General features: G+C 38.4%; 1 protein-coding gene across 1 annotated transcript; it reads right to left on the bottom strand.

The window, feature by feature from the left end:
* Window positions 1-11,123: 11,123 nt before the first annotated feature.
* On the bottom strand, window positions 11,124-18,649 carry hand2 (heart and neural crest derivatives expressed 2). Its single transcript, XM_020083740.2, has 2 exons — window positions 17,558-18,649; window positions 11,124-12,424 (listed from the first exon to the last, which is right to left on the bottom strand). The coding sequence occupies exons 1-2, from the start codon at window positions 18,176-18,178 to the stop codon at window positions 12,281-12,283; spliced, it is 765 nt and encodes a 254-aa protein (XP_019939299.1). The 5' UTR covers window positions 18,179-18,649; the 3' UTR covers window positions 11,124-12,280.
* Between the last annotated feature and the right edge of the window lie 4,533 nt (window positions 18,650-23,182).

The raw sequence follows: 23,182 nt of genomic DNA, 5'->3' as shown, positions 1-23,182 counted from the left end.
TTTCCCCCTAATTGACAGTTCCATATTAAATCAGATTAGCATGTCTTTCATAACCGGCTGTGTACCACAAGCTTTTAAGGTAGCTGTTATTAAACCTCTGCTTAAAAAGCCCATTGTTGATCCAGAGGTTTTATCTAATTATAGACCCATATCAAACCTGCCCTTCATTTCCATAATCCTTGAAAAAGCTGTTGCTATGTGATTACTTAGAGTTATGGTTTGTTAACTGCTGCGTTAATGAATTATGCCAGAAAGGACAGTGCCTGACATAAGCTTAGCTTAGCTGGCACTTTTATCCAAAGCAACTTCTAACAAGTGCATTCAACCATGAGGATAAAAAATCCAGAACAGCAAGAATCATGTCAGTACATTAGCTTCAAAAAAGCTACGAAGTGCTACATATAAGTACAACTTTTTTTTTTTAAGGTCAAAGTTTTAGTGTATGATGTAAACCAAAAAACAAAGTAATCGACTACAAGAAGAATAAGGATAATAAATTGCCTTAATTTGCACCTCATTATTACCTGTGGGTTCCTTTGAGTTGGAAAACATGAGAAGGGTTTCAATTTTAAGTAAACTACCGCCTTAATGAAAGCAAATGATCTGATCTTTCATGATGCCACACATGCAAGAACCAATCACAGTGCAATTTCCTGTTACTTTTAAAAGCCAGGTGCTTGCACCTTGGCAATTGCTTTTGTAAGGGTAGATATATGCTAGGTAGTGAAGGATGATGCTTGTGCAAAGAAAACAGATTTGCCTGGAGCTGAGGCAGAGGTAACTGATATTGAAGGGACATCCGGGAGAATGTATAGGGCAGGGTATTCACAGGGGGTTACCCAGGAGTAGAGGGAGGTAGAGCGGCACACTAAGTGAAGTAAGGGGAGAGTAAGCAGAGTATTTCAATCAATCAATCAATCAAATGTTATTTGTATAGCTTATTTCACAAAACACAAGTGGCCTCATAGGGCTTGACAATCTGTGCAAGGTGCAACATAATATATCCTTAATCATTGACATAGAAGAGGATAAACCCTTTCAACAGAGGAAAAAAACACAGAAACCTCAGGGAGAGGGATCACGCTCCCAGGACAGACATAATGCAATAAAATGTTGCGTTTGAGGACACTGGATTATGGAGATGGGAATCGGCTAGTGGAGATCTGCTCTGACTTGTAGGTGTAGGCAATCACAACAAACATACTCAGAAAGAGGGAGAGGAGAGAGAACCATCACATGGAGTGTGTTGAAAGGGTTGGGAGAGGCAGAACTGGAGAATGTGACAGTGGATGTCCAAGTAGCTGATCTAACAACAATTGTGTGGATCTGTAATGTGCAAACATTTGTATGGTATACCTGGTGCTGCTTTGTGCTGGGTGTAAGCTAGGACTCAAATTCTCTTTACTTAAAACCATTTATCCGGGGAATTGCACTGAAATGTCACAAGGTGGTGCTACAGGACAAGTTGAAAATTGTTAGTAGGCTTGTGCAAAAGCTGATCCTCTTTTCTTGAAACTTGGTAGAAGACTGGGGCATGGCCCAAGGAAGAACCTATTAACTTTTGGAGCAAATACAATTAAGGGAGTGGATCCCACATTTTTTTAACATTACACGATTGTGCATGCTAATATCTATGAAGTTGAAAGCAATGTGCAGAAATGTTTGTGTGCATGATGGCTGCATCTCATCTCAATACATGCAATATGGTGATCAAGTTTTTAATGTATCATTCTTATTTTTATCTTGTGCTATTTTTTAAATATCTATTCTATTCTCCTATTTTAATGAATTTTCCATTACCTTCCTCTTCCTCCATGTGTTTTTCATCTTTGTTCTTCTCCCCTTTCTTTCTTTTACTTTTACTGTCCTTATAAATGTTCTTTTTCTTTTCTTTCATTTGCTTTCTGCCATTCAATCTGATCTCATGTCTTTCCTTATCTTTCTGAATACATAGCTTACATACATTCATACAAAGTGGCTAAAAGAGCTGAGTTAACTATTGTGCTGCATTAATGACAGCTTCAATGCAATGATTGCTCCTGCAGCCTGTACCAAGTACACTATTTAGTCCAGGATGTGTTTCTGGTGTTTCCCCATGTTAATCCCCCATCCTCTGCCAGCCAGTCAGCCCATTAGTTCTCATCATGTCACACACTTCTGTAATGGTGTTACACACACACACACACACACGCACACACACGCACACACACACACACACGCACACACACACAAACTGCAGCCAGACACAACAAAAAGCATAAAACCCAGGCTCCATTATTGTCCATGTGTGTGCCTGTGTGTAGCTGTGTTTGACAGTGTTATGGCCACACATGTGTGTGTTCACCTTTTACCATGTTTTATGTGTGTTCCCAGACCTGGTGATCAAAAACACCGGTAGACTGGTCTGCGCTGCGCAAACCTCTCAAGTGTGTGTATGTGTGTGTGTGTGTTCCAGGGTATGTTGTTAATTACTAATGTTGCTGGATAATTTGTATCTCTTTACAACAGTCTCATTTTCAAATGAAGTGTGCTTGATGGGTGTCACAGATCCAAAGGTGTTGCAATGATCCCATCTCCTTTCAGGTGAAAGCACGACAGTGAATCAACTGGAATTGCGCTTTAGACATAAAGTCGAACTTCCTGCTCCTAGTAAGCTGATCACTGCTATACAAGGTTTGACCAGGATAGATGTTTGTGCCGGTGAAGTTTTGTTGTCTGCTCAGCAACATCTGGCTCTGAGAACGGTCAGTATTCTTCTTATGATTTTATTCTATGTATAAATTAATTAGCTTGAGACCTATGAATCGCAACTGGGTTGGTGATTTATTGTATTTAACACAATTTTTATAATTTCCAGACTAATTTCAATGTAATTTGTGGTTCCTTAGTTTTATTGTAAAGCTGCATTAAGAAAAGTGAAAAAAAAAACATCATAAAGCATTCCTAAAAACTATTCACTTAGTTAGCCTTCACATTTTAGTGCTTAAAATTCCAATAAACATATATAGTTAATATGATATAAAGCGTTATACAGGGCTGTTGTATTGTTATGAATGTTATAAGACGTCTTGGTACAAGAATAAGGAACAAGTTCAGGAAGGAGGCATTGTGAAAAAAAGACAGAAAAGAAAACAGAAAAAGATTTATGAGCTGCTGAGCAATCTAAAAAGAGGACAACTGTGTTTATTTAATTACATTAATATTGTAATTACAAAAAATAGCTCAATTTGGCTCCCTTGATTGTTTGTCAGCCTTTTGAAAAAGCGGTAACATCGGGAGGCCCCTTGTTTTTTAGTGCAGGTATAAAATCAAGAATGTATTTCACTATTTTGGCAGTCAATGAAAGTTGTGTAAATCAAGACAAAACTAATGCCACACTTGATTTGCATATTGAGACTATTTGTGCAGCAGAGATTGAGGGTTTTGTCTTTGATTAAAAAACAAGTTAGAAATGATTGAAACTGAGGAAGTAAGATGTGTTTTCTCCACGGACACACTTTGGTTTGATTTTGAGGGAAACAGAGGTAATGAGAGGGCCACCCAGAATCAAGAGGTGTGAGACCTGCCAACATGGCAACTAATGCCCAATAAATTCCCTGCCCGACTGACCCACTCCCACTACAGTCAATCAAAGTAAAACCCTTTTTTAAAAAATAATTTACAATATTTTGATGATTCTAAGCCGGGTTAATTTATATTTAAAGCTTAGAGGTGACCATTTCCATTTTAGTGACTATATTTTGACTAGTGCAAAATGAATGATGTTCATTTACACATTAGTGCTCATGTGACAGCATAAAACAAATGACACTAGTGCCCTCAAAGCAACCACCAATTTGCCAGACATGTAGGGAAATAGGGCTGTCAAATACTATGTAGTTTATATTATAATATTTGCTGGTGCATCTCGCTTATGAAATCAATTACTAGATGTAGAAGAAACCAGGTTGGCAAGATTTATTTAGGTTGAGGACTTTTTCAATATAGAAAAATCTGTATTCCTTAAGAGAATGTTTGTCAGCTGAGAGTGAAGAACTGTAAAATTGACTGAACCTCAGTGCAGTGTAGTTTTAAGGTAAACTTTAAATACATAGTTAATTGTTTATATTATTATTGATTTGAAAAGAGACAATGTGCCTTAATCATTATTCATACAAATGTGAAAGCATCCTTCCATCCATGATGGCAGCAGTAAAAGCGGGGTATTCCAGATGTTCTTCTCCTCAGGAATGCTTTCCCCCTGCTCTTCCTGGGTGATCTCATGGCCTTACTAGGCCAGACTGGAGACTCTACTCTGGCGTGTCCTTTCAATTGGATGTGCCACAAGACTTTTAAGGAAATCACCCAGGAGGCATTCTGATCAGATGCCACTTCAACCAACGTTTGACAGAGCAGCTCTGACTATAATACAGATATAATGTGTGTAGTGAGATTAAAGCAGAAATTGATTTTGTAACTATGGATAATACAAACAGGTTGGGTTATTGATAATGATTGAGAAGCCACAGTCTTTAATTTTGGTATACCAAAGTTCAATAAGTTTTCATATGACCAATATATAAATCAGATTCTTAGCAAAGCCTAAAAACAATGAATACACAATAAAATGGTTATATACTAGACAAAATTTGTTTTTATCCTTGTTTACCCATGAATTGGGCTGGCAGAAATAAGCCTAAAATGGCATCTTTAAAATCCATTATTCTTCAAACTAGTAGTCTCAAATACATGTTTATGATGTAAAACAAAGAAAAGCATCTGTCTAGTTTCTCGTTTGAGAAACTGGATTGAATTCATTTTATTTGTTTCTCGGTATAAACAACAAGTATAAATAATTTAAGCAATTATCAAAATGTCTTTTAGGTTTCTGTGGGTCAATTGACTAGTTATGTTAGCCCAGCCCTTAATTTCTTCATAATTATATTTCAATGTTATTTGAGGAATTAAATGAATATGGTTTGCAGGTAAACATTAACATTATTGTGGCCTTTGGTATCTTTGACCGGCTGTGGCTGAGGGATAGAGCATCCTCCAACCAGAAGGTTGGCAGTTCGATCCCCAGTCTCCCCCATCTCTATGCCGAGGAACAAAAAGTGCTGTTAATAGATGCACTGTATGAATGTGTGTGTGAATGGATGAATGGAAAACTGTACTGTAAAGCACTTTGAGTGTTCATCAAGACTAGAAAAGTGCTTTATAAATACAGACCATTTACCATCTTGTTAAGAGCCATTACATTTGAACTATATCTTCACCCAAGAATATAATCAAAATAAGACACGAAGAAGAAAGAGTAAAAGGACTTCATTTTTCATATATTTTCATTGCATTGGTACAAAGATTGAAAAGTAGCATGACCCATGTTGTATCTCAAGCCATGGGCAGAGGACATGCTGTGCTATTGATTGCTCTCCACAGGCTTAATTGAAAGAAGGCTCCATATGGTAAGAAGCCATAAATTCTTCAGATCCTTTTTTTCTCTATTTCCTGGTTCTTTCTTTTTCTCTTTTTTCCCCCTACCATCTATATAAAGAGAACAATGGGCTTGCTGTCTTTGGTTTGGCTGCTAATGAATCCAATACTCTGCTTTCATGGCAAAGTCTGATTAGAGGAAGAAAAAACACATTTTGTCATAGTCCTTTGATGGAAGGCCCTATCTGTCTACATACAAGCCTGTGTGTGTGTGTGTGTGTGTGTGTGTGTGAGACTCATAGTGTGATAGCAGTACAGCAGCGGTGAATAGAGTTACCTGGGGGTTGTTTCAAAGGTTGACCAAGGGCTCACCCTTGTCTCTCCTTTCCTCTTCTCTCTACCTCTTGTTTTGTCTCCTTCTCTGCTTTTTTTTCCATTCTACTTTCAAAATACAGTTTTTTCAAGTTACAAATTAAATGAAATAGCCACCATCTGTTCATTCTGGGTAATAATGCAATACTGAAGCAACATTTAGTGGCTTATTTAGCATCAAAAGTAATACTATCTATAATGCATAGGGTCAGCAGTCCTTAGAAGAATGTGTGCCACCTAGTGGAGGGTAAACACAACAGCATATAATTGTCGGGAAGTTAGAGAGGAAGGAGGAAGGGAGGGGTCTGCATGAAGTAATGGTTGCCAGATGTTTTGGTATTATCGCAAGGAAAAATTGTATTCCAGCCATAGTCATCTATCATGTTCACCAGTCGACTGGACTTAGAAGCCGCCAGACAGACAGAAAGGAGACATGAAGGGAGATAAGTGTGTGTCTGCGATGTGTGTTTGGGGGAGTGGGGGTGGGTGGGGGCATGTTGTTGTAAATTCAGATATTGGTATGGTCTTTGAAAATTTTTGAAATGTCTCACTGTGATTTTAATTTAGGTTTTTGACATGTTGCAAATATATTGTTCAAGTGTAATGAATATAGACTGATATGCAAGAATCAAAATGAGTGCTATTTAGCCTTATTAAATCATCTAAGACTAAATGAATTAAACAATCTGTTTCCTGTGAGGAAGCTGTTCACAATCTTGATTGACAAATGTTATATATTCCTCCATTACTTTGGTCCTAACTGATTCATAACTGCATATGTTGTCACATGCACTGTTGAGCAAATTATACATTTGAGTAGTATATGCTCAATACTATAAAAAGAGGTATAAAATGTTTTTTCTACTATGATTTATAACATTTTACTTAATTTGCATGATGACTCACAGACTCTTTGAAAGAGTTACCTTCAAAGATTATATAAGTTTTGAAACTGGTCATTGACATGACTTAACCAGTCAATAGTCAACTAGCTATCATTGTAGCAATGATAGTATCCTGTTGCACCTAAGATGGACCTGTATTATGTAAACAACACAATGTATTCTTTGGTGATTTGTTGAGCTTTCACCTCTGATTCACAGGCAGGTAAATAGAATTTTGATGCAGCTATTTTCCTTGTACCTGCATGTAGAACTAAGGTATACTTCAGAGTGTTCTGTCACTGGTACTTGTTTTGCATACAACCATCATGGAACTGAAGAAGTTTACTAGCTACTTGAGAAGCTTGAGCTTGAGAACAACTTGGCTCTTCAAAATCACTGCTGAGTAGAGACACCACCTGAGCAGGAAATGAGTCAGGAGGCGGTTTATGTCTTGTGTGCTACACAGATGCTGTAATAGCCTACTGAGAGTGAAATGACCACAAATCTTCTTGAGGCTAACAGCAAGGCGAGTAGGCAATTATGAATGGAGTGGAGTCAAAGCTTCAGTACAGCATCCTTGTGGAGGTGGTGACAAGGGAAAGAGCAAGTCAGGCATTTATACAAACACCTAGGACAACTGAGCTCAGATAAGGGTGTAATGGCCACTGGTCTAAAGCATCCCCTGCTAATGGTAGGACAGAACCAACTCTGGAGATGAAGCAACAAGGGATGTGGATATAATGGGACTAAGGAGGCAAAACCACTTTTTTGTTTGTTTGTTTTTTTTTTTTAAATGTCACTGCTTCGGGACAGTGTATAACCAAAAGCCTTTTTAAGGAAATGGGTCAAGACTACTGTAGAGCTCAACAGCTATAGGAATATGATCAATGCCAGGCAGCCCAAAACCCAGAACAACGTATGGGCCTTAGACCCTGATCCCCCTACTCAAACCCAAAGAATTCCATAAATTGAGCTCTGTGTCTGATAAGGGATAGATAGGGGATTTTAACACAGTACTTTCTTGAAGAGCCTGTGACCAGCCCCAACCAGGTTACTTAGACTAAGTGTTTGATGTTGAAATGCAACACACAGACTCTTGTCTAATGTCAACTAGGATTGGCTCCAGCTCCCCCCATGACCCTCAAAGGATAAGAAGTATCACTGATCTGTGCTTCATGTTATCTGTATGCAGAGGTTACTTGTTGTGAGTGCTTAAGTTAAGGCTGCATGATGTTTAAAATGTCTAAATCAATTCTTTACAATGTGCACAAAACATACTGTTATTTGAGCTGCCTTATGTCATGACAATGTTGTAAATTGTGATGTGAATAATGACAGTCTAAAGTGGGCTTGACATGGCTTAGTAATGATTAAGGATGACTCTGGCAATCTAATCTAAAGATCACATCTATGAGAGGAATAGACAAAGAAAAAAGATTGTACGTACACTGATCTGAGCTCTGTTCGTGTCTCTTGAAGATATATGATCGCTGCCTTTACAAGATGTAAGTGAAGTAAACTGTGTCTGGAGTCTACTTTATTCAGTCTTTCATTGCATTCTAACACCAGTTAACTGCTCTTTGCAGATATTAGGCTGATGTGTTGTCAACACAAACTGTGCTAATGGATCAGTTAGAAGACTTTCACTTCCTGTCCTATCTGGGCCTGTGTGGGCCCACACTCATCATTGCAGCAGATTTCTGTATTAGGTTGAAGCATTTACTGATAGTCCACGCATAGAAGAGTGGGGCAGTATTTTAAACTATGATTACACCATTTGTCAATGGTACAGGTTTATATTCTTCTTTGTGACAACAGACAGTTGTTAAGTGATAATTGTTTTTTCAATTTTGCCATTCACCCACACATTCATACAGTGCATCTATGTGCAGCTAAGCATGCATAATGAAGCAGCCAGGGATCGAACCACCAACGTTCTGGTTAGTTGATGACCCACTCTTTCTCCTAAGCCACAGCTGCCCCAGTCTGTCTCCATCTGTCTACCTCTCCAGATAACTGGGCTGTGTGAGTCACTTTACATGAATAACAAAGTAAAAAATGCAGAGGTGTGGCTGAAGTCAAACCTGAAGAGTAGTAACTGTAGACAACAGAGAAGAGGAGTAGCACAGCAGGGCTGCTCCGGGACAACAGCTAAAAACAGGTCTGCATATACACCAGGCAAGTCTTATATAGAGACAAAGCAGAGTGGCAAAAGGGGAAGCTTGTTGGAGTTAAATGAGCAGGATATTAATCATTTTCTTTCCTGGTTTCATGATTAATTTGATATTGATTCCTTTAGTCCCAATCTGCCTTCAAGTGGGACAGTGATCTGTGTGCGTGTTTGTGCGTGCGTGTGTCTGTGTGAGTCCTGGTCATTTCAGGGTCGACTCTGTCTGACGCCAGCTCTCTCACTAATTATCTGCACTCCTGTCTTCACCCGAGGCCAGACTCAGGCCATTACATCTTGTGTTAGTCTTTGTCAGAAAGAGAAAAATCCTCTCAACCTTTTTTTCCCCCTGTCTCCCATCAGCATACCAACTGGGATGAGAGATAAGGCTGGTTGAGTGAATGTCAGCTCCATCAGATACCATGGCAATGTTAAGACCAAGAAACATGTCAATATTGTTTTCTTGGATCAGCTGAATGTGTGAATAGTATTTCTGTTTTCAAAATGAAATCAGTTTCTAGGTTTCTAAAAACACTGTGCAAAAATAGGGTAATACTTCTACTTCAATATTTCTTAGTTATGGCAATTGAGTTTACATCTGTCACAAAAAAGTTTTCTTAAATCAGCTTAAATCTGACTGAGTTGGGTAATCATAATGTTATCATTTAGGTGTTTGTGATTGTTTCCTTATGTATTCCACAGTAGAGCTATGTGTAACATGAAATAGCCTTCTTTAAATGCCCTTTATATTGAAACATTTTGTGTATTTAACAATGTCAGTCTTTACTACAACAAACTCCGTTGCAAACCTGATTATTCATGATTTTTCATTAAGTTGTAGGTTTCAGTACTCCAATGATATTTGCTAACATGTAGGTAAAACCATTCATTTTTGGTTATTATCAATTGAGAAAAAGCATTAATTTGAGGTTTTGATTTTTATCAGTGAATATAATATATATTCAAATGTTGAAAAGAAAGATGTGAAAATTAGGAAGACTCAATGATTCAAGAATGATTAAAATGATTATAAAATTCAATCAAATATAATTATAAATATAATTATGTTATACAAAAATAAATTATGCCTGATTTTTTCCATTGTAAAAAAATTACAAGTACGGTGAATTTGGGGAATTTTGGATATTGGGTTATGTGGGACACCTTAGCTCCAGTCTGTCTATTTCATGTTGTAACAAAATAAACGGATATCATGTGACTGATATCACATGACTTCATGCCCAGAAATGGGCGGGAGAAATGTCAATCAGAAGCCCTCCCCCAATGACACGGGATTCTGACAAGATTAATGTTAAGGATATAAATCTGTCATAAATTAGACAATGTTCCTAATTGTTATCAAATTCTTTGTGATATATTCAAGCAAATAAATATGCATTGAGTTGTTGAATATTTGTTTTCTTCCCTTCTTTATCAAATGATTGATAATGTGCTTTTCTAGTCTTGATGACTACTCAAAGCACTTTACAGTACTGTGTATTGCCATTCAGAGTGCTCTGTGGTCTGCAGCCATTGGTTTCACCAAACATGTGAAGAAGACAATGGGATAATGATGGGTCTCTCACCTGCAAGGACTGTTGCCCCAATAGACTTACTGAATGAATAAACTGTTATTGTTATATTTGCTTACTGTTTATTTTATTTCAATAGATTTTTTTTAATGTGATAGGCTACACCTTTAATAAAATGTTTTTAATGAATTTTACAGTTTCAATATTTAGACTATGGGTTCTTTATATCAATAATATACATTTCTTATTCGTTTTCTTAGTAATATTTTTTTCAGTGCTTTTTTGATTTAGGCTTTTTTAAAGGCTAATACAATTTACCCAGATTACAAAGTGACCACTAAAAGCTGTGCCATGTCTCCTCTGAGTATGCTATCTCAATTATTTCTTCTGGGGTAGTTAGAACATCTTAAGGATTACAGATTGAGTATTATATGTTGATTTAATGTGTAAAACAGATATCGGAATAAATCTCAGAAGTCAAAATTGTAAATGTCCCAGATTACCCAAATACATCCTCCTGATTTTACACCTTATATCATCTATTTAGCCTGTCCATACTTTTGGACAGCAAGCTTTTAATTCATAATGTGAGAACATTATTGTTCAGCTTTGAAAAAGGGAGCCCTTTTCACAAGCTGATCCATACAAATATAAAAGATGATGTCTTCTACTTCTTAATTGAAGCTATATGACCTTTTTATTTCTGAATTATTCATTGGCCACCTAAATGTAAGAAAGAAACCCAGTTTGCACCAGTTACCATAAGCAGGTGGTGGTTTATTCAATTTATGACATTGTTTACATCCCACACTAGAAGAGTCCCACCACATTTTCCACATCACAACATGGATACCTTTTCATTACTGTGACGTCACCACATTTACAATTAAAAGTTATGAGAGGAAACACAGAAGGAGAATTTCACATAAGCCTACCTTGTGGTACAATAAGAGCAACAGTGAATGTCCGCTGTCACTCAGAGGCTGTTGTGGCCATCGGTCCCATTGCACATAAAAATATATTTCATCAAGTACATTATGAGCGTGTCAACACCCAGTGTGTGTGTGTTTGGAGAGAGAGAGAGAGACAAAGAGAGACAGAGACAGAGACACAGAGAGAGACAGAGAAAGACAGAGACACAGAGAGAGAGAGAGAGAGAGAGATGGTTTGGCCTATCCCTGACGCATTCTGATTTGCGTCAGAGGAAAATGATTTGCCGCACACCATTGTAAATGATTTAATGAGGTCTTCGAGAAGCTGACAGTGAAAATATCTGCCGCAAAACTGTTTGTTAGATGCGCGACAAATGTAAGAGTAGACCCTATCGATTTCTGAGGTCAAATATACACATTATTAATAGTTTGTGAGTTATTTAACCCCATAGACCCCACTGACTTGTCTCTAATGCACATGTGCTCTGTAGCTTAAGCCCGCAGACATTCATTGTATTTTCAATTAGTCTTCCACTGGCATCAAACATACTGAATTACTAGAAAAGGATGGTTGCCATTTTCCCCATTAAGTGTATGTAAATTACAACTTTGTGTTATAGTTTTCTATTATTTTAAAAGAAAAAGAACAAAGACTATGTGATTCATGGGAGATTTCTCTGTCGTGGTAAAATGTATGGAGGAAATGAGGGTTCGAAGTTAAACCTTTACACAGCACAGAGTCACAGAGGTCTCTTAATGAAAGTATGGGAGTGATGTTCTTTTGGGATCTCTACGCAACAAGCAAGCCAATGGTCTCATCAATATAAAGGAAATTGAGCTTTAGGCTACACGTTTGCACAGCGTTTACATTTCTGTGTGAAGCTGAGACAATACAGTTCGTCAGATTGGGTCGATGCTGTCACAGTCTTTGAGGGCAGAGCTGGTGGAAACAAGAGTGCTGTTGTTGTAGTGAGGGTGTCGCTACTGTTTGAGTTCCAGAGCCCAGACATGTTGAGGCCACCCTGTTCGTCCTTTACTCTTCTTATCGCCTGCTGATGAGGAGAACAACGACGAGGACGAGGATGATGGTGATGATGATGATGAAGTTGTCTTAGGGATCTCCACCTGCAGAGAAAGGATTTGCATTAAGATTATGGAGAAGATATAGTGCGCTGTTGTTGTTTTTTATTTACTTAAAATGCAAAATCCCAGTTTTGCAGCATGGATCACTCTTATTTTATGAACACAGACAATGAGGAAATCATTCTGTATTAGAATAACTTTATTCACTTTGCAGATTTTTCTGAATTCCCTATGCATTTAAGATTTAGAGCCTACAGATGAAATGTACTAATGAAAGCGAGTATAGGACACGGTCTGTTTGGACACCAGCTGAGGCATCACTTCCTCTGCAGCCGGAATCCATATTGTGTAGGCTAGGGAGTTTGGTTAATACACTGGAACAAATATGAGTTACACGGTGTACTTATTTCGATGTGTGTCCAAGCTCCATACTTAACCATTCTTTGATTGAATGAACATCTTTGTCTGCAGTTCATTTTATAATAGAAAATTGCTCTCATCCGCCTGCCTGCATATGTCTCAGTGTGTGTGCCCATTTGAATAGTCAAACGGTTTTCATGCTGCCACTGCAAAAAGGAAACTATTTTTTGCCCAATCCTGCCCCAAAAAAAACGATTAAAAAACAAAAATCAAAACAGATGAGCATAAGATCCTTATGTATATACGCTACAGTCATCATGATCGTCATCGGCCTATAAGCTATAGTATAATACTACACCACAAAGAATGATAAAGTGATAGGTTAGTAAGTCATCCATTGAAGACTAATTAAAGATTCTAAATTGCCTCTTTGTTCTATCAGTTGTTGTGTGTACCCTGCCTCAAGCTCAATGTCAGCTGGCCTTTTCTGCATGAGCGTACAAGCGCGTCAAGGACGTACGCTCTAAAACAAGTCTGATTTTATAAATCCAGACCATATCCACACATTAGGCCTCGTGCAAAAACCCACAAGATCTTTCAAGCTGCCGCATTCACCATTTTCCTCATATTCTGCATTTTCTTTTAGGTAATATCACAATTTACAGATTGGTATGTGAGTATATGTAAACTGCACGCGGCAGGAGCGCCCATAACGGGCGTCACGTGAGCCGTGGCGGGTCGTTGAGAGCGCCAGGTGGATGTGCATTGTTGACACACAACACAAGCTGCTCTACACGCTGCAGAAGGCAGGTCAAGTTATTCTGCATGCTGATTAACACTGCAATGAACGAACGTGTTCCATTACACCAGCAAAATACGAATGCCACGAATTATGGCACACATCTCCTCAACCCATCAGTGACAAAGAATTCCCGTTGATCTCCTGTTCAGCTGTGTTGAATGTACTCGTCCACATCCTCTATTTGCGTTGAAATCTTGAAATGTTTAGGATTTACACCTTCCCGCTAGTTCATTTTTCTCATTTGAAAATATGATGATGACGGTAAACACACTAAATTCCTCCAGCCACCATCATGGTGACGGAATGCAACACGGTAGCAAACATTTGAACTCTTCCAAGTTCCACTTGTTATTACTAAACTTATAGGCAACTATTTATGTGTTATGCATGATATTTATCGTTGTACCTGATCTGAATATTATGTTATTACCCGAGAAAATAGTTTTTAAATATGGTGCAAATTGAAATTTTAACTAAACACGTTACAAAGAAAGGGATCGATTAAAGAGAGCTCAGCAGTCCATAGAGGTTGGTGCTGTCCCAGAAATGTGCCCTTAATAAGCTGCTAAACAAGATCAAGGTTTTCCTTAAACTGCCAGATCTTTAAATTCAGCGTAATTGTCTACAAAAAAAAAAATACTCGAAAACCAAATCGACTATTTCTGTCCAGTTGCGTTGATTAAACGGTACGATTGCGAATGTTGTGTGTGTAGGCAATTACTGCAAAAATACAATATCTAAACAGTTAATATCCAATCCCAATTTTGTACTAATGTACTTTTAAATAACAGTCTGATGCAGCTCCCTCATCGAATGCGATGTGTTCTACTTGTGTTAACCAAACAAAAGCAAAAAACAATTGACCTGAATATTATATAAAATATGATATATTCAAAAGAGAAAAAGAGAAGAGAAGATAATAAAATCACAACGCTCGTCGATAAAATAATACCTGGATGTGTAAATAATAAATTATGATTTCACACTAGCACTTGATTTTTAAGTAATATTAACAGGTCCTTTTTTTTCACGTCATAGACTAAAATCATTTGATAAAAATCTAAGATGTCCATCTATCATAATAATAAGTCACTGTTAATAACAGTCACGATAACCACACTTTTGCAAACCATACTATTACTTTCTGTGAGAATAAAATGTATAATAATGAAGTACACAGTGTCTCATAACTTAAACTGAAACCTTACTAAATGCCCTGTCAAAACAGCCAGTGGATGTCCTCTACAATCTCACACGTGTGGTGTGAATATGACCGAACAAGGCTTTAGTCAGTGTTTAGTTATTTGTGAGGGTTTTGAAAGTTCTAGCAGCATATCTGTGACATCGGTTTTTAACGAGACTGAGGTCTGCACGCGACCACTCCAGACTACGTCTGCCATTATGTCCTCCTGCTGATGCTCTCTAGCTGCATATGAACGCAATTTCCATCCCAACGGGTTTAACTGAAAGTAAAACAACTATACTGTCTTAGTAAGGCACGGAGGTAGCAACAAAAACGGTTCTTTAAAAAAAAAAAAAAAAAGGAACTCTGCAACAAATTTGAAACATGTCGTTACTCAGGCGATGACAAGCAAGTCCGTCACTAAAGTCGTTTTACTGTTATAAATCTAAATCTATTGCCTGTATCACATAGTAGTTATAGAATAGATAAGGGTCAATTTGCAGCAGCGAAGTGATAAAATAAAAAATGCTCTATGTCATTTGCCTACATACAATTATGCAAAGTATAGCCTAAAATAATCACAATTTATCTTAAAACCTCGTTGAGTAAAATCCAGCAGGTCCCGACCCTGCGTCTGTAAAATCAGTTGATCACATCAAAATCAATTGATTATTCTACTGTGGAACAACAAACTGAACAGATCCACAACAAGCAAGTCTGAAATAAACAAAAACGGAACAGCGCGGATTAAGACCAACATCTTAAGAATTGAAGTCCTTAGTTACTAATTTTCCCTTTCACAAAAAATGTTTATTGTAAACTTCCTGAAATTACTGAGTTGGAAACATCAACTCCCCCCTCAATAGCAAGTTTAGAGGAACATTTAAACACACCCAAACTCACTTATGTAGTCCCCATTTGACAGTATAAAACATTCCATGCTTACCTAAACTACAATGAGGATCACACTTTTCACCTAAGATAACATTTGAAGGATTTTTCTTTGTAAAATATGGGACTCTGTTCACATTAATTATATTTTTATTTTACTATATTTGTCTCAGTTGTAGCAGGAGAGTGTGTATTTAAATCAAGGACTAGAGATTCATTTAAGACTTGATATGAGTTATTAAAAGAACTACATCCTCCTAATAGTGATTGCAGTTTGAAGGTGAGGGAAAATGGTTTCTGGCTTCCATTATGCACAACACTTCCTATAGGCAGCACGTTAGAGAGCTGACAGGAAATAATTATTCTGTTCTGTCCTCTTCTAGTCTATTCTGACCTCCTGTATTGTCATATATGGTTGTACATAAAAGTTCCCTTGATGGACTTAGGATTTAGCGTTTGCTCTGAATAAAATAAAATGTGGCAGCCATTTATCATGAGATAATGTGTGTGGAAACAACATGCAGCTTTTGTCAATGCTAATAAAATTTAAGGCACACTATAGTTGTGTTAGTGTATAAAGGTAAAGCATGACCTTTATAGCAACGAAAAAATAAATTTGACTCAAATGTGAGTAAAGCAGCAGTGTGATACTTTTGGCTGCTGCTTGTTGAAAAGAGTCCAGATTTATACCAATGTTTGTATATCAGTTGTACTCCTGTGAAAAAGCAAAGACATTTGAATTTGGTTTGAATCTCCTGGATGTGCTAAAATTAATTATTTGTCAACTGTACAGCTTTTGCAGCCCAAGGGTATGGGCAGTAGAATAGGGACCTAAACTATGTAGATAATAGAACAGACATTACAGTAGCCTACGGGCAAACACGTATATGTTAGTGCTAATTCTCTCCTTAGCAGTGTGCTTCCCAGAATGTTAAAATGTCTCTCTCAGATGCACGAGGCTATTAGATTACCTTCCAATACGTGCGATAGCTGATGTGCGAGTGTAATTCCTTGAGTGTCGTTTACTTTGTGTACCCTGATGTTTTTAGTTTTAGTGTAGGTTATCTTAGCTCTAGCTGTATATCTTACAGGAGAAGATTTTGGAGAACAAAAAATGTTTATTAATGTGGGGAGTCAAGTTGCTTTTTCTAATAAAGGTTATAAAATAACCACGTGAAAATGTTACTAACAAATCAACACAACTGTCTTGTAATATTACGCGCATCGCATTGCTGTCTTTCACTGAGAGCGATCTATTACAGGCCTATCTGTCTTCCCGTCCTCAGTAAACTAGGCTGTCCCCAATCGGCACATTATTCGTGGACAATGAGTTAAACCAGGGCCGCAGAGCTCCTGCTTAAAACGCAATTTATCACAGGAAATATTCGGTTCAGAAATAATAGAACAGAAATCAAAGAAATGTGACTGCAACCTCAACGGGAAGGGATGACAAATTAGACGTGCAGGATCGCACATGAATTCAGTCGAAATAGCGTTATGATATTTTACTAATTTAACATTTTAAACCACGTGTTTACATAGGAAATCTAACATTCTGCATTCAAATGTGTGTGTGTGTGTGTGTGTGTGTGTGTGTTCTACATATATGCAATAACACTGTCTAATAGAACCATAATGGTTGATTTAGTCCTTAAGATAATTAAACAAAATGCATATTTCAGTTGCAACATTTTCGTATTCAGACATTGCCTTTAGGAATAGTCTAGCTTCTCTCGTGTCAGCTGAGAAGTAGCAGTGTTCTTTTAGGCTAAACCCAGCAACCCAGAGTAACGGTAGTTTGGGCCTGAATCTGTCAGTAAAGCGGAACTATAACATTTGATGATGATGTTTACTCTCATGTTATTACCACAGCTCCTCCAGGATACATTCTGTCCCTTCACTTCAGAAGTTCTTAAGCTATATCACTGCATGCTCTTACCGCTTCTCTCTTCCTCCGCTCCTCCCTAACCTCCGACTTTTTCAGCTCGGCCTTGAAAGCCTGTGTGTCTCCGTGTTGTCCGTCCTTGTCCAGGATGTCCATCAGGTAGGAGATGTAGCTGGTAGCCAGCCGCAGTGTCTTGATCTTGGACAGCTTGGTGTCTGCTGGGACGTTGGGGATACACTCTCTCAGCTCCGCAAAGGCCGAGTTAATGCTCTGGGTCCTCCGCCTCTCTTTACGGTTGGCCGTAGGTCTCCGCTTCACAGTCCGAGGGTGTGTGTGGTGGTGGAGGTGCATACCGACCGTAGCTCCATTAACGGAAATGGTCCCGGTCCCCGGAACCAAACTGCCGGGCCCATAGTGGTGGTGATGGTGATGGTGGGGGTCGAGGCCACCGGTAGACCCGCCGCTGTTGTTGCCATGGTACTCTGGACTGTAGCCGGGCGCGAGGCTGTACTCAGTGGGAGACATATCCGCGTGGCTTATCAACCAGCTCGTGAAGTAAGGAGGAGCTCCGGAGTCCTCGTGACATCGACTTGCAGTCGCAGCATGCAAGGAATAGTGATGGCTGTCGTGATGGTGCATGACCGGGTGGTGAGGGAAGCCCGAGACAAGACTCATGGTGACACAAACACACACTCACGAGCCCCCACCACCCAGCCACACACACACACACGCGCGCGCGCCCGCGTCCTTCGCGGATGCTGCAGGCTCGCCTTCGCCGTTTAACGGTTGTCCGGAGCGGACTGCATCTTGAGGAGGCTCCTCAGCGGGGTCCGACCGGAGCAGCTGGAATGCAGGCTGTCACGTCTGCACCATGAGGCTTCACCCGGTCTAGATCTGTAAATGGAGTGCTGCTCAGCTCTGTCCACACAACTCCTCCTCTACAACATTGTTCCTCTCCTTCCACCTCCCGTAATAAAGTCACAGCAGCTCTTATTGCTCCTTCTCCATTTAGAAAGTCACAAAAAGTATCTCCTTCATCTTTCTCTTCTCTGAGTCAGCTGGTAACCGTTGGTGCGTCAGAGTCCTTTTGGCAAGGCAGGACCTTTCTGGGCAAGCACCGGGTCACCACTGGCTAGTCGATACTGAGCTCTAAAGCCAGTCTGTACGAGGGAGGGAGAGACCGTGTCTGAGTCACTACGTCATCTCTACTACCGGGGAGGAGAAACTGACTTCTGAACATCTATCAACCAATCGCAAACCTCACCCCGGCCCCGTCTGCGCGCTCTGTTTGCTAGTCTGAATGCCAGTGGGCCTGCTGGAGAGACCTGCTGCACACACACATCGCCTTTGCACCTCTTCAACCATTACAAGGTCAAGAATAAGTGAGTTGAAAGTTCCGTAGCTTATGTGCAAGAGGCCCAAAATGTATTACACAATAAAAAAAACGTTGTTTATTAATGTATTGTAAAATGGTTTCAACAGTCTATTGTTCATACAGTTTGAAATGCTGCTCTCCAGTTATAGCGAGGCACATGCATGCACAATGATCTCATAATTGAAGCAAATGTATGTTCTCCACATTACCAGAGATATGTTGAGCCATTTCTATTTGGTCCTCTTTAAATGTCTTCTTGTTTTATTTATAGAAATGTGCATCTAATATGCAACATGTTTCTGGGAAACGGAGAAATGGCCAGTTGGAGAAACGGGACTTCTCCTGGTGAGCAGAGTTTAATTCAGTCATGCGTCTTGCCCACTTACCGGTTATGTGTTCGTACTGATTTAAACACCGAGGCAGTCGTCTGCGGATTGTTGCTGGCTCGATTTCCACAAAAAGTGCGTCTGAAAAGTTCAGAAGAAAGAAGTTGCACTCCAGAAGAAATCCAAGAGCTTGTAATAGTTGAGGATCTGGCAGCAGTAAGTGCAGACGACAGAGAGGAGGAGCGGCGCAGCTACCAGTGAGTGTACTTCAATCACCAGCCAAGTCTTACAACATAAGCTATAGGGACATGCAAGAGGAAGCTCGTTGGAGTTTTTTCAGCAGGATAATTCTGATAAGTCATATTTTGCTTGGGTTCCATTATTTATACTAATGTACTAATTAAAGTCGACAAATTCTGTGTGATCAGCTCAGACCTTCATATTTGTATTACAGCGAGATCAACTGAGGGATGTCACTAAAATTCAACGCACATCACTATTTTATTACTGTTTAGTTTGATGTCTAATCGCACTCCCTGCACCTACGAACATTTAGTTATAGAGCGGAAAGTAAAAGTATAAAACTTGTCACTGTTCCCCTTTTGACATAGCCTTCTTGTTGGTGACCATGTTGTTAAATTCTATTGCAATTTTTGGACAGAAGCTTTTTTGACGTTGTATTTGACTGTACGATCGAACTTTCCCTCTCAACCTACACAATTATCATACATCTGGAAGAGGATTCAAACAATTACGCCTAGAGTATTGCACAACAAATTATATAAATATGATGTGTCAGAGTTGCTGTAGTTCTACAAGTCAGCATCATTTATCTACTGTTTACTACACGATTCTGTCAAGTGTGTCATTTGTGATGGTCGATCTAAAGTCCCCCACCGCCACTGCTGGTATATTCCGATGGGCCCCGTTTGATTGTGTGTTATCACTTTGTTTAAAATGATTACACTGTGAAGGCCAACAGACATGCACGGTTTGCAACGAATGTCAGTTTATTTTGAATGTAAACACATTTATTAATTTGCCAAAACATATGTTGATTCTTTTGTTTCACATTCACACACAGGTAGATATGATAGAAGAAAATGTGTTGTTGAAAGTTATTCAAAATTACCCTCTGACTTCAAACCTTACCATCAATACAAACAAATTTAAAAGAATATTGGCTTCGTTGTTGTTGGCGAAAATGCATGAAAATAAAAAAAGGTCTTATTGATTTATTTCATCCCTATTTTCATTTGTAAATGTTTATATGCCTGTATCGATAAGAATATTATTATTATTATAAATATATGTGTGTGTGTGTGATTAAATGTAGGTTAATTGCATTATTACCAAATGACTGCAGTCTATAATTACAATAGATAATTTGTGAAATATCTTTTTTGTCTTTAGCTAAAAAAAATTTTTTATAATCAAATATTATTTTGTGTTTGGATTTCCCTTTGCTGTCCCTCTAAATTAATAATTTATACTGCCTCCAGAGCACCCCATTCTAAATAAATTAAATATGAGACCATATCCAAGCTCAGAAATTGCAGTTTAAACATTGACAGTGAAGGGCTCCCCAAAATAATCTTATGAATGATCTCATTAAAACGCATGACTATAATCTGTAATAATAATAATAATGGAATTAAGAAACACATAGACCATTCCATACAGCAAAACGTTTACATCTCAGCTTTATCAGTAAGTCTGACACCGAGCTCACATTGTAATCGAACCCGGTGACCACCTCCCCGTGACTAAAAGCCAGCGGCTTTACGTGACGTCTTCCTGTTCATTTGTCCCTATTTAACGGCCAAGGTTATTCTTTATAACTTGTCACATATATTATGACAATTATATTGATATCATCTACAGTTATTTCTATTCAGTTACATAGCGTTCTTTCTTTTACTAAAAAAATGAATCGGTAGTTCAGGTTCTGGGCTTTGTCTTCACAGCTACTTCCAGTTCAGCCCAGAGAGAGAAAAGGAGAGCTATCAAATTACTTCACAAAGAGCTGTGGTTGTTATGATTTAGGAATAAATGACCTAAATAAATCAACATTTCTGCTTTGATCTTAATTATAATAACAATTAGAAGGCTAATATCCCTTTGTAATCCCAAGGGAGTCTAATTGGCTGCTAAATATTCCATGACAAGGAAATGCAGAAGTATAATTCTCCACTAATATTAAGTTAGTGGGGAAACACAACACTGCATACTTTTGCTATTGTAATACCACTACGGTATAGGTATATATCCTATACCAAATCATGGCCTTTATGAGCTTTCCAACAAGTTGACATAAGCTGTCTTGCCAGCGTACATAGGCTACTGTGCGTGGTTTAGGTTTCCTGTCATATAAGAAATTTGAAGTCTTGTTAAAGGCTGGAGCCTCACAGCGAAACCTGCAGATAAAAAAGGAAATTGACTGAGCCGTTATGAATCTAGGTGGAAATCTGGCAAAAATGAATAAATAAATTGCATCAACCACAGCTGGAGCAACATGTGCTCTGCTGATGAATGACATTGATTAAATACTTTGGATAAAGCACTCAGTGAGACCCATGTTTAATGGTGTAATAATACAATAAACACTAATACTGTTGCTATTTATATCTTAGTTAATTTCAGTGTGTAAAATGCTACTCTTATAGAAGGAATATTTGAATGGGTAGGTCACTTTAAGTCTGGAAATGTTCAAATAATAAATTAGCAATGAAAATATTTTTAAAAACACACTCCCTAATTTGTGTTAGTTGTACATTTACATATCCTTTAATAGTCACTAAAGAGCATTTGAGGACCTCTGAAGACCTCCCAAAGACCCCTGAAAACATATTCAGGAATCCTGATGGGCATAACTCCAGGACCACTGGAATTGGGAAAAAAGTCAAGAACTCACTACATCATCGGAGTAACTCTGTTTATGTTTGCATGCAAGCGACATACTAATACTAGTTATCAGCTCCACTCAGTGATAACACTATTTTGTTATTTAGACTCAGGGAAGTGCTGTTGAGTTTGATTCTGACTAAAATTCCTCCTGCCTAGACACTTTCCAGTCTGTGTCAATCCCCACTTTCGACCTTTAAAAAGACAGTATACTAGATGATCTCGAGTCTGAATGACAAACATGTATATTTACAACAGCAATAATTGGTAACATGTATTGCTTTGTTGGGAGTTATGGAGAGTAAGTCGCTTTGGGTTGTTGATACTGCCAGTTGGGAGGAAGGCTTCATTATCAAGACCCTCAGCTTGCATACCACATTTCTCACTCCTGGTAAAGGACCAGGAAACATATTACATGTTTGTTTTGGTCACTTGGAAGCAGCAGAAAAGGTCCTGGAAATTAATATTAGTTTAATTTATTGTGATTAGCATTTACTTGGTGTGGTGTTTGTGTCCATCAAGTCCTATATTCACACATGTTTAAAATCTGAGCTCTTCTACTTGGCATCAGCATGTTTTGTGTCACTGAGGATGTGTAGAGGTTGACATGACAGATTGCATATTCAAACGGCAAAGAGTAATGCCATGTAGGATGCACACATACCACTGACTTGTGACTATTTCATATACTTCAGTTCACTGAACTGCATGAGGACATGGGTTAACATTAAACATGAATTACCCCTTAAGACTGACAGAGGGACTTAGAGACATCACTCAAGGAAAACGAGAATAATATTATTTGGAAAATGGACAACAGATACAATTTCATAATAAAGATAATGCGTAGCAAATAGACCTCTACAACCTGAGCTCTGAAGGAGTAGGCAGTGGTGAGACCATGATGTGCAATCTTTCATGAGACTGTTTAACCTTACATTAAAGGAAACATTTGAATATATGTGCTTACTTGTTTCCAGAAAAGTTAGTAGTTTGCCTTTGGTGTATCATGTGGGTTACCAGCGCCAGACATATATGTACAAATGTAACTGGTTATAACAAACACTATAATTT

The sequence above is a fragment of the Paralichthys olivaceus genome, chromosome 8 (genome assembly GCF_024713975.1).
Source record: "Paralichthys olivaceus isolate ysfri-2021 chromosome 8, ASM2471397v2, whole genome shotgun sequence".
NCBI lineage: Eukaryota > Metazoa > Chordata > Actinopteri > Pleuronectiformes > Paralichthyidae > Paralichthys > Paralichthys olivaceus.
The sequence above is the reverse complement of the archived record's forward strand: the minus strand, read 5'-3'. Positions and strand labels throughout refer to the sequence as shown.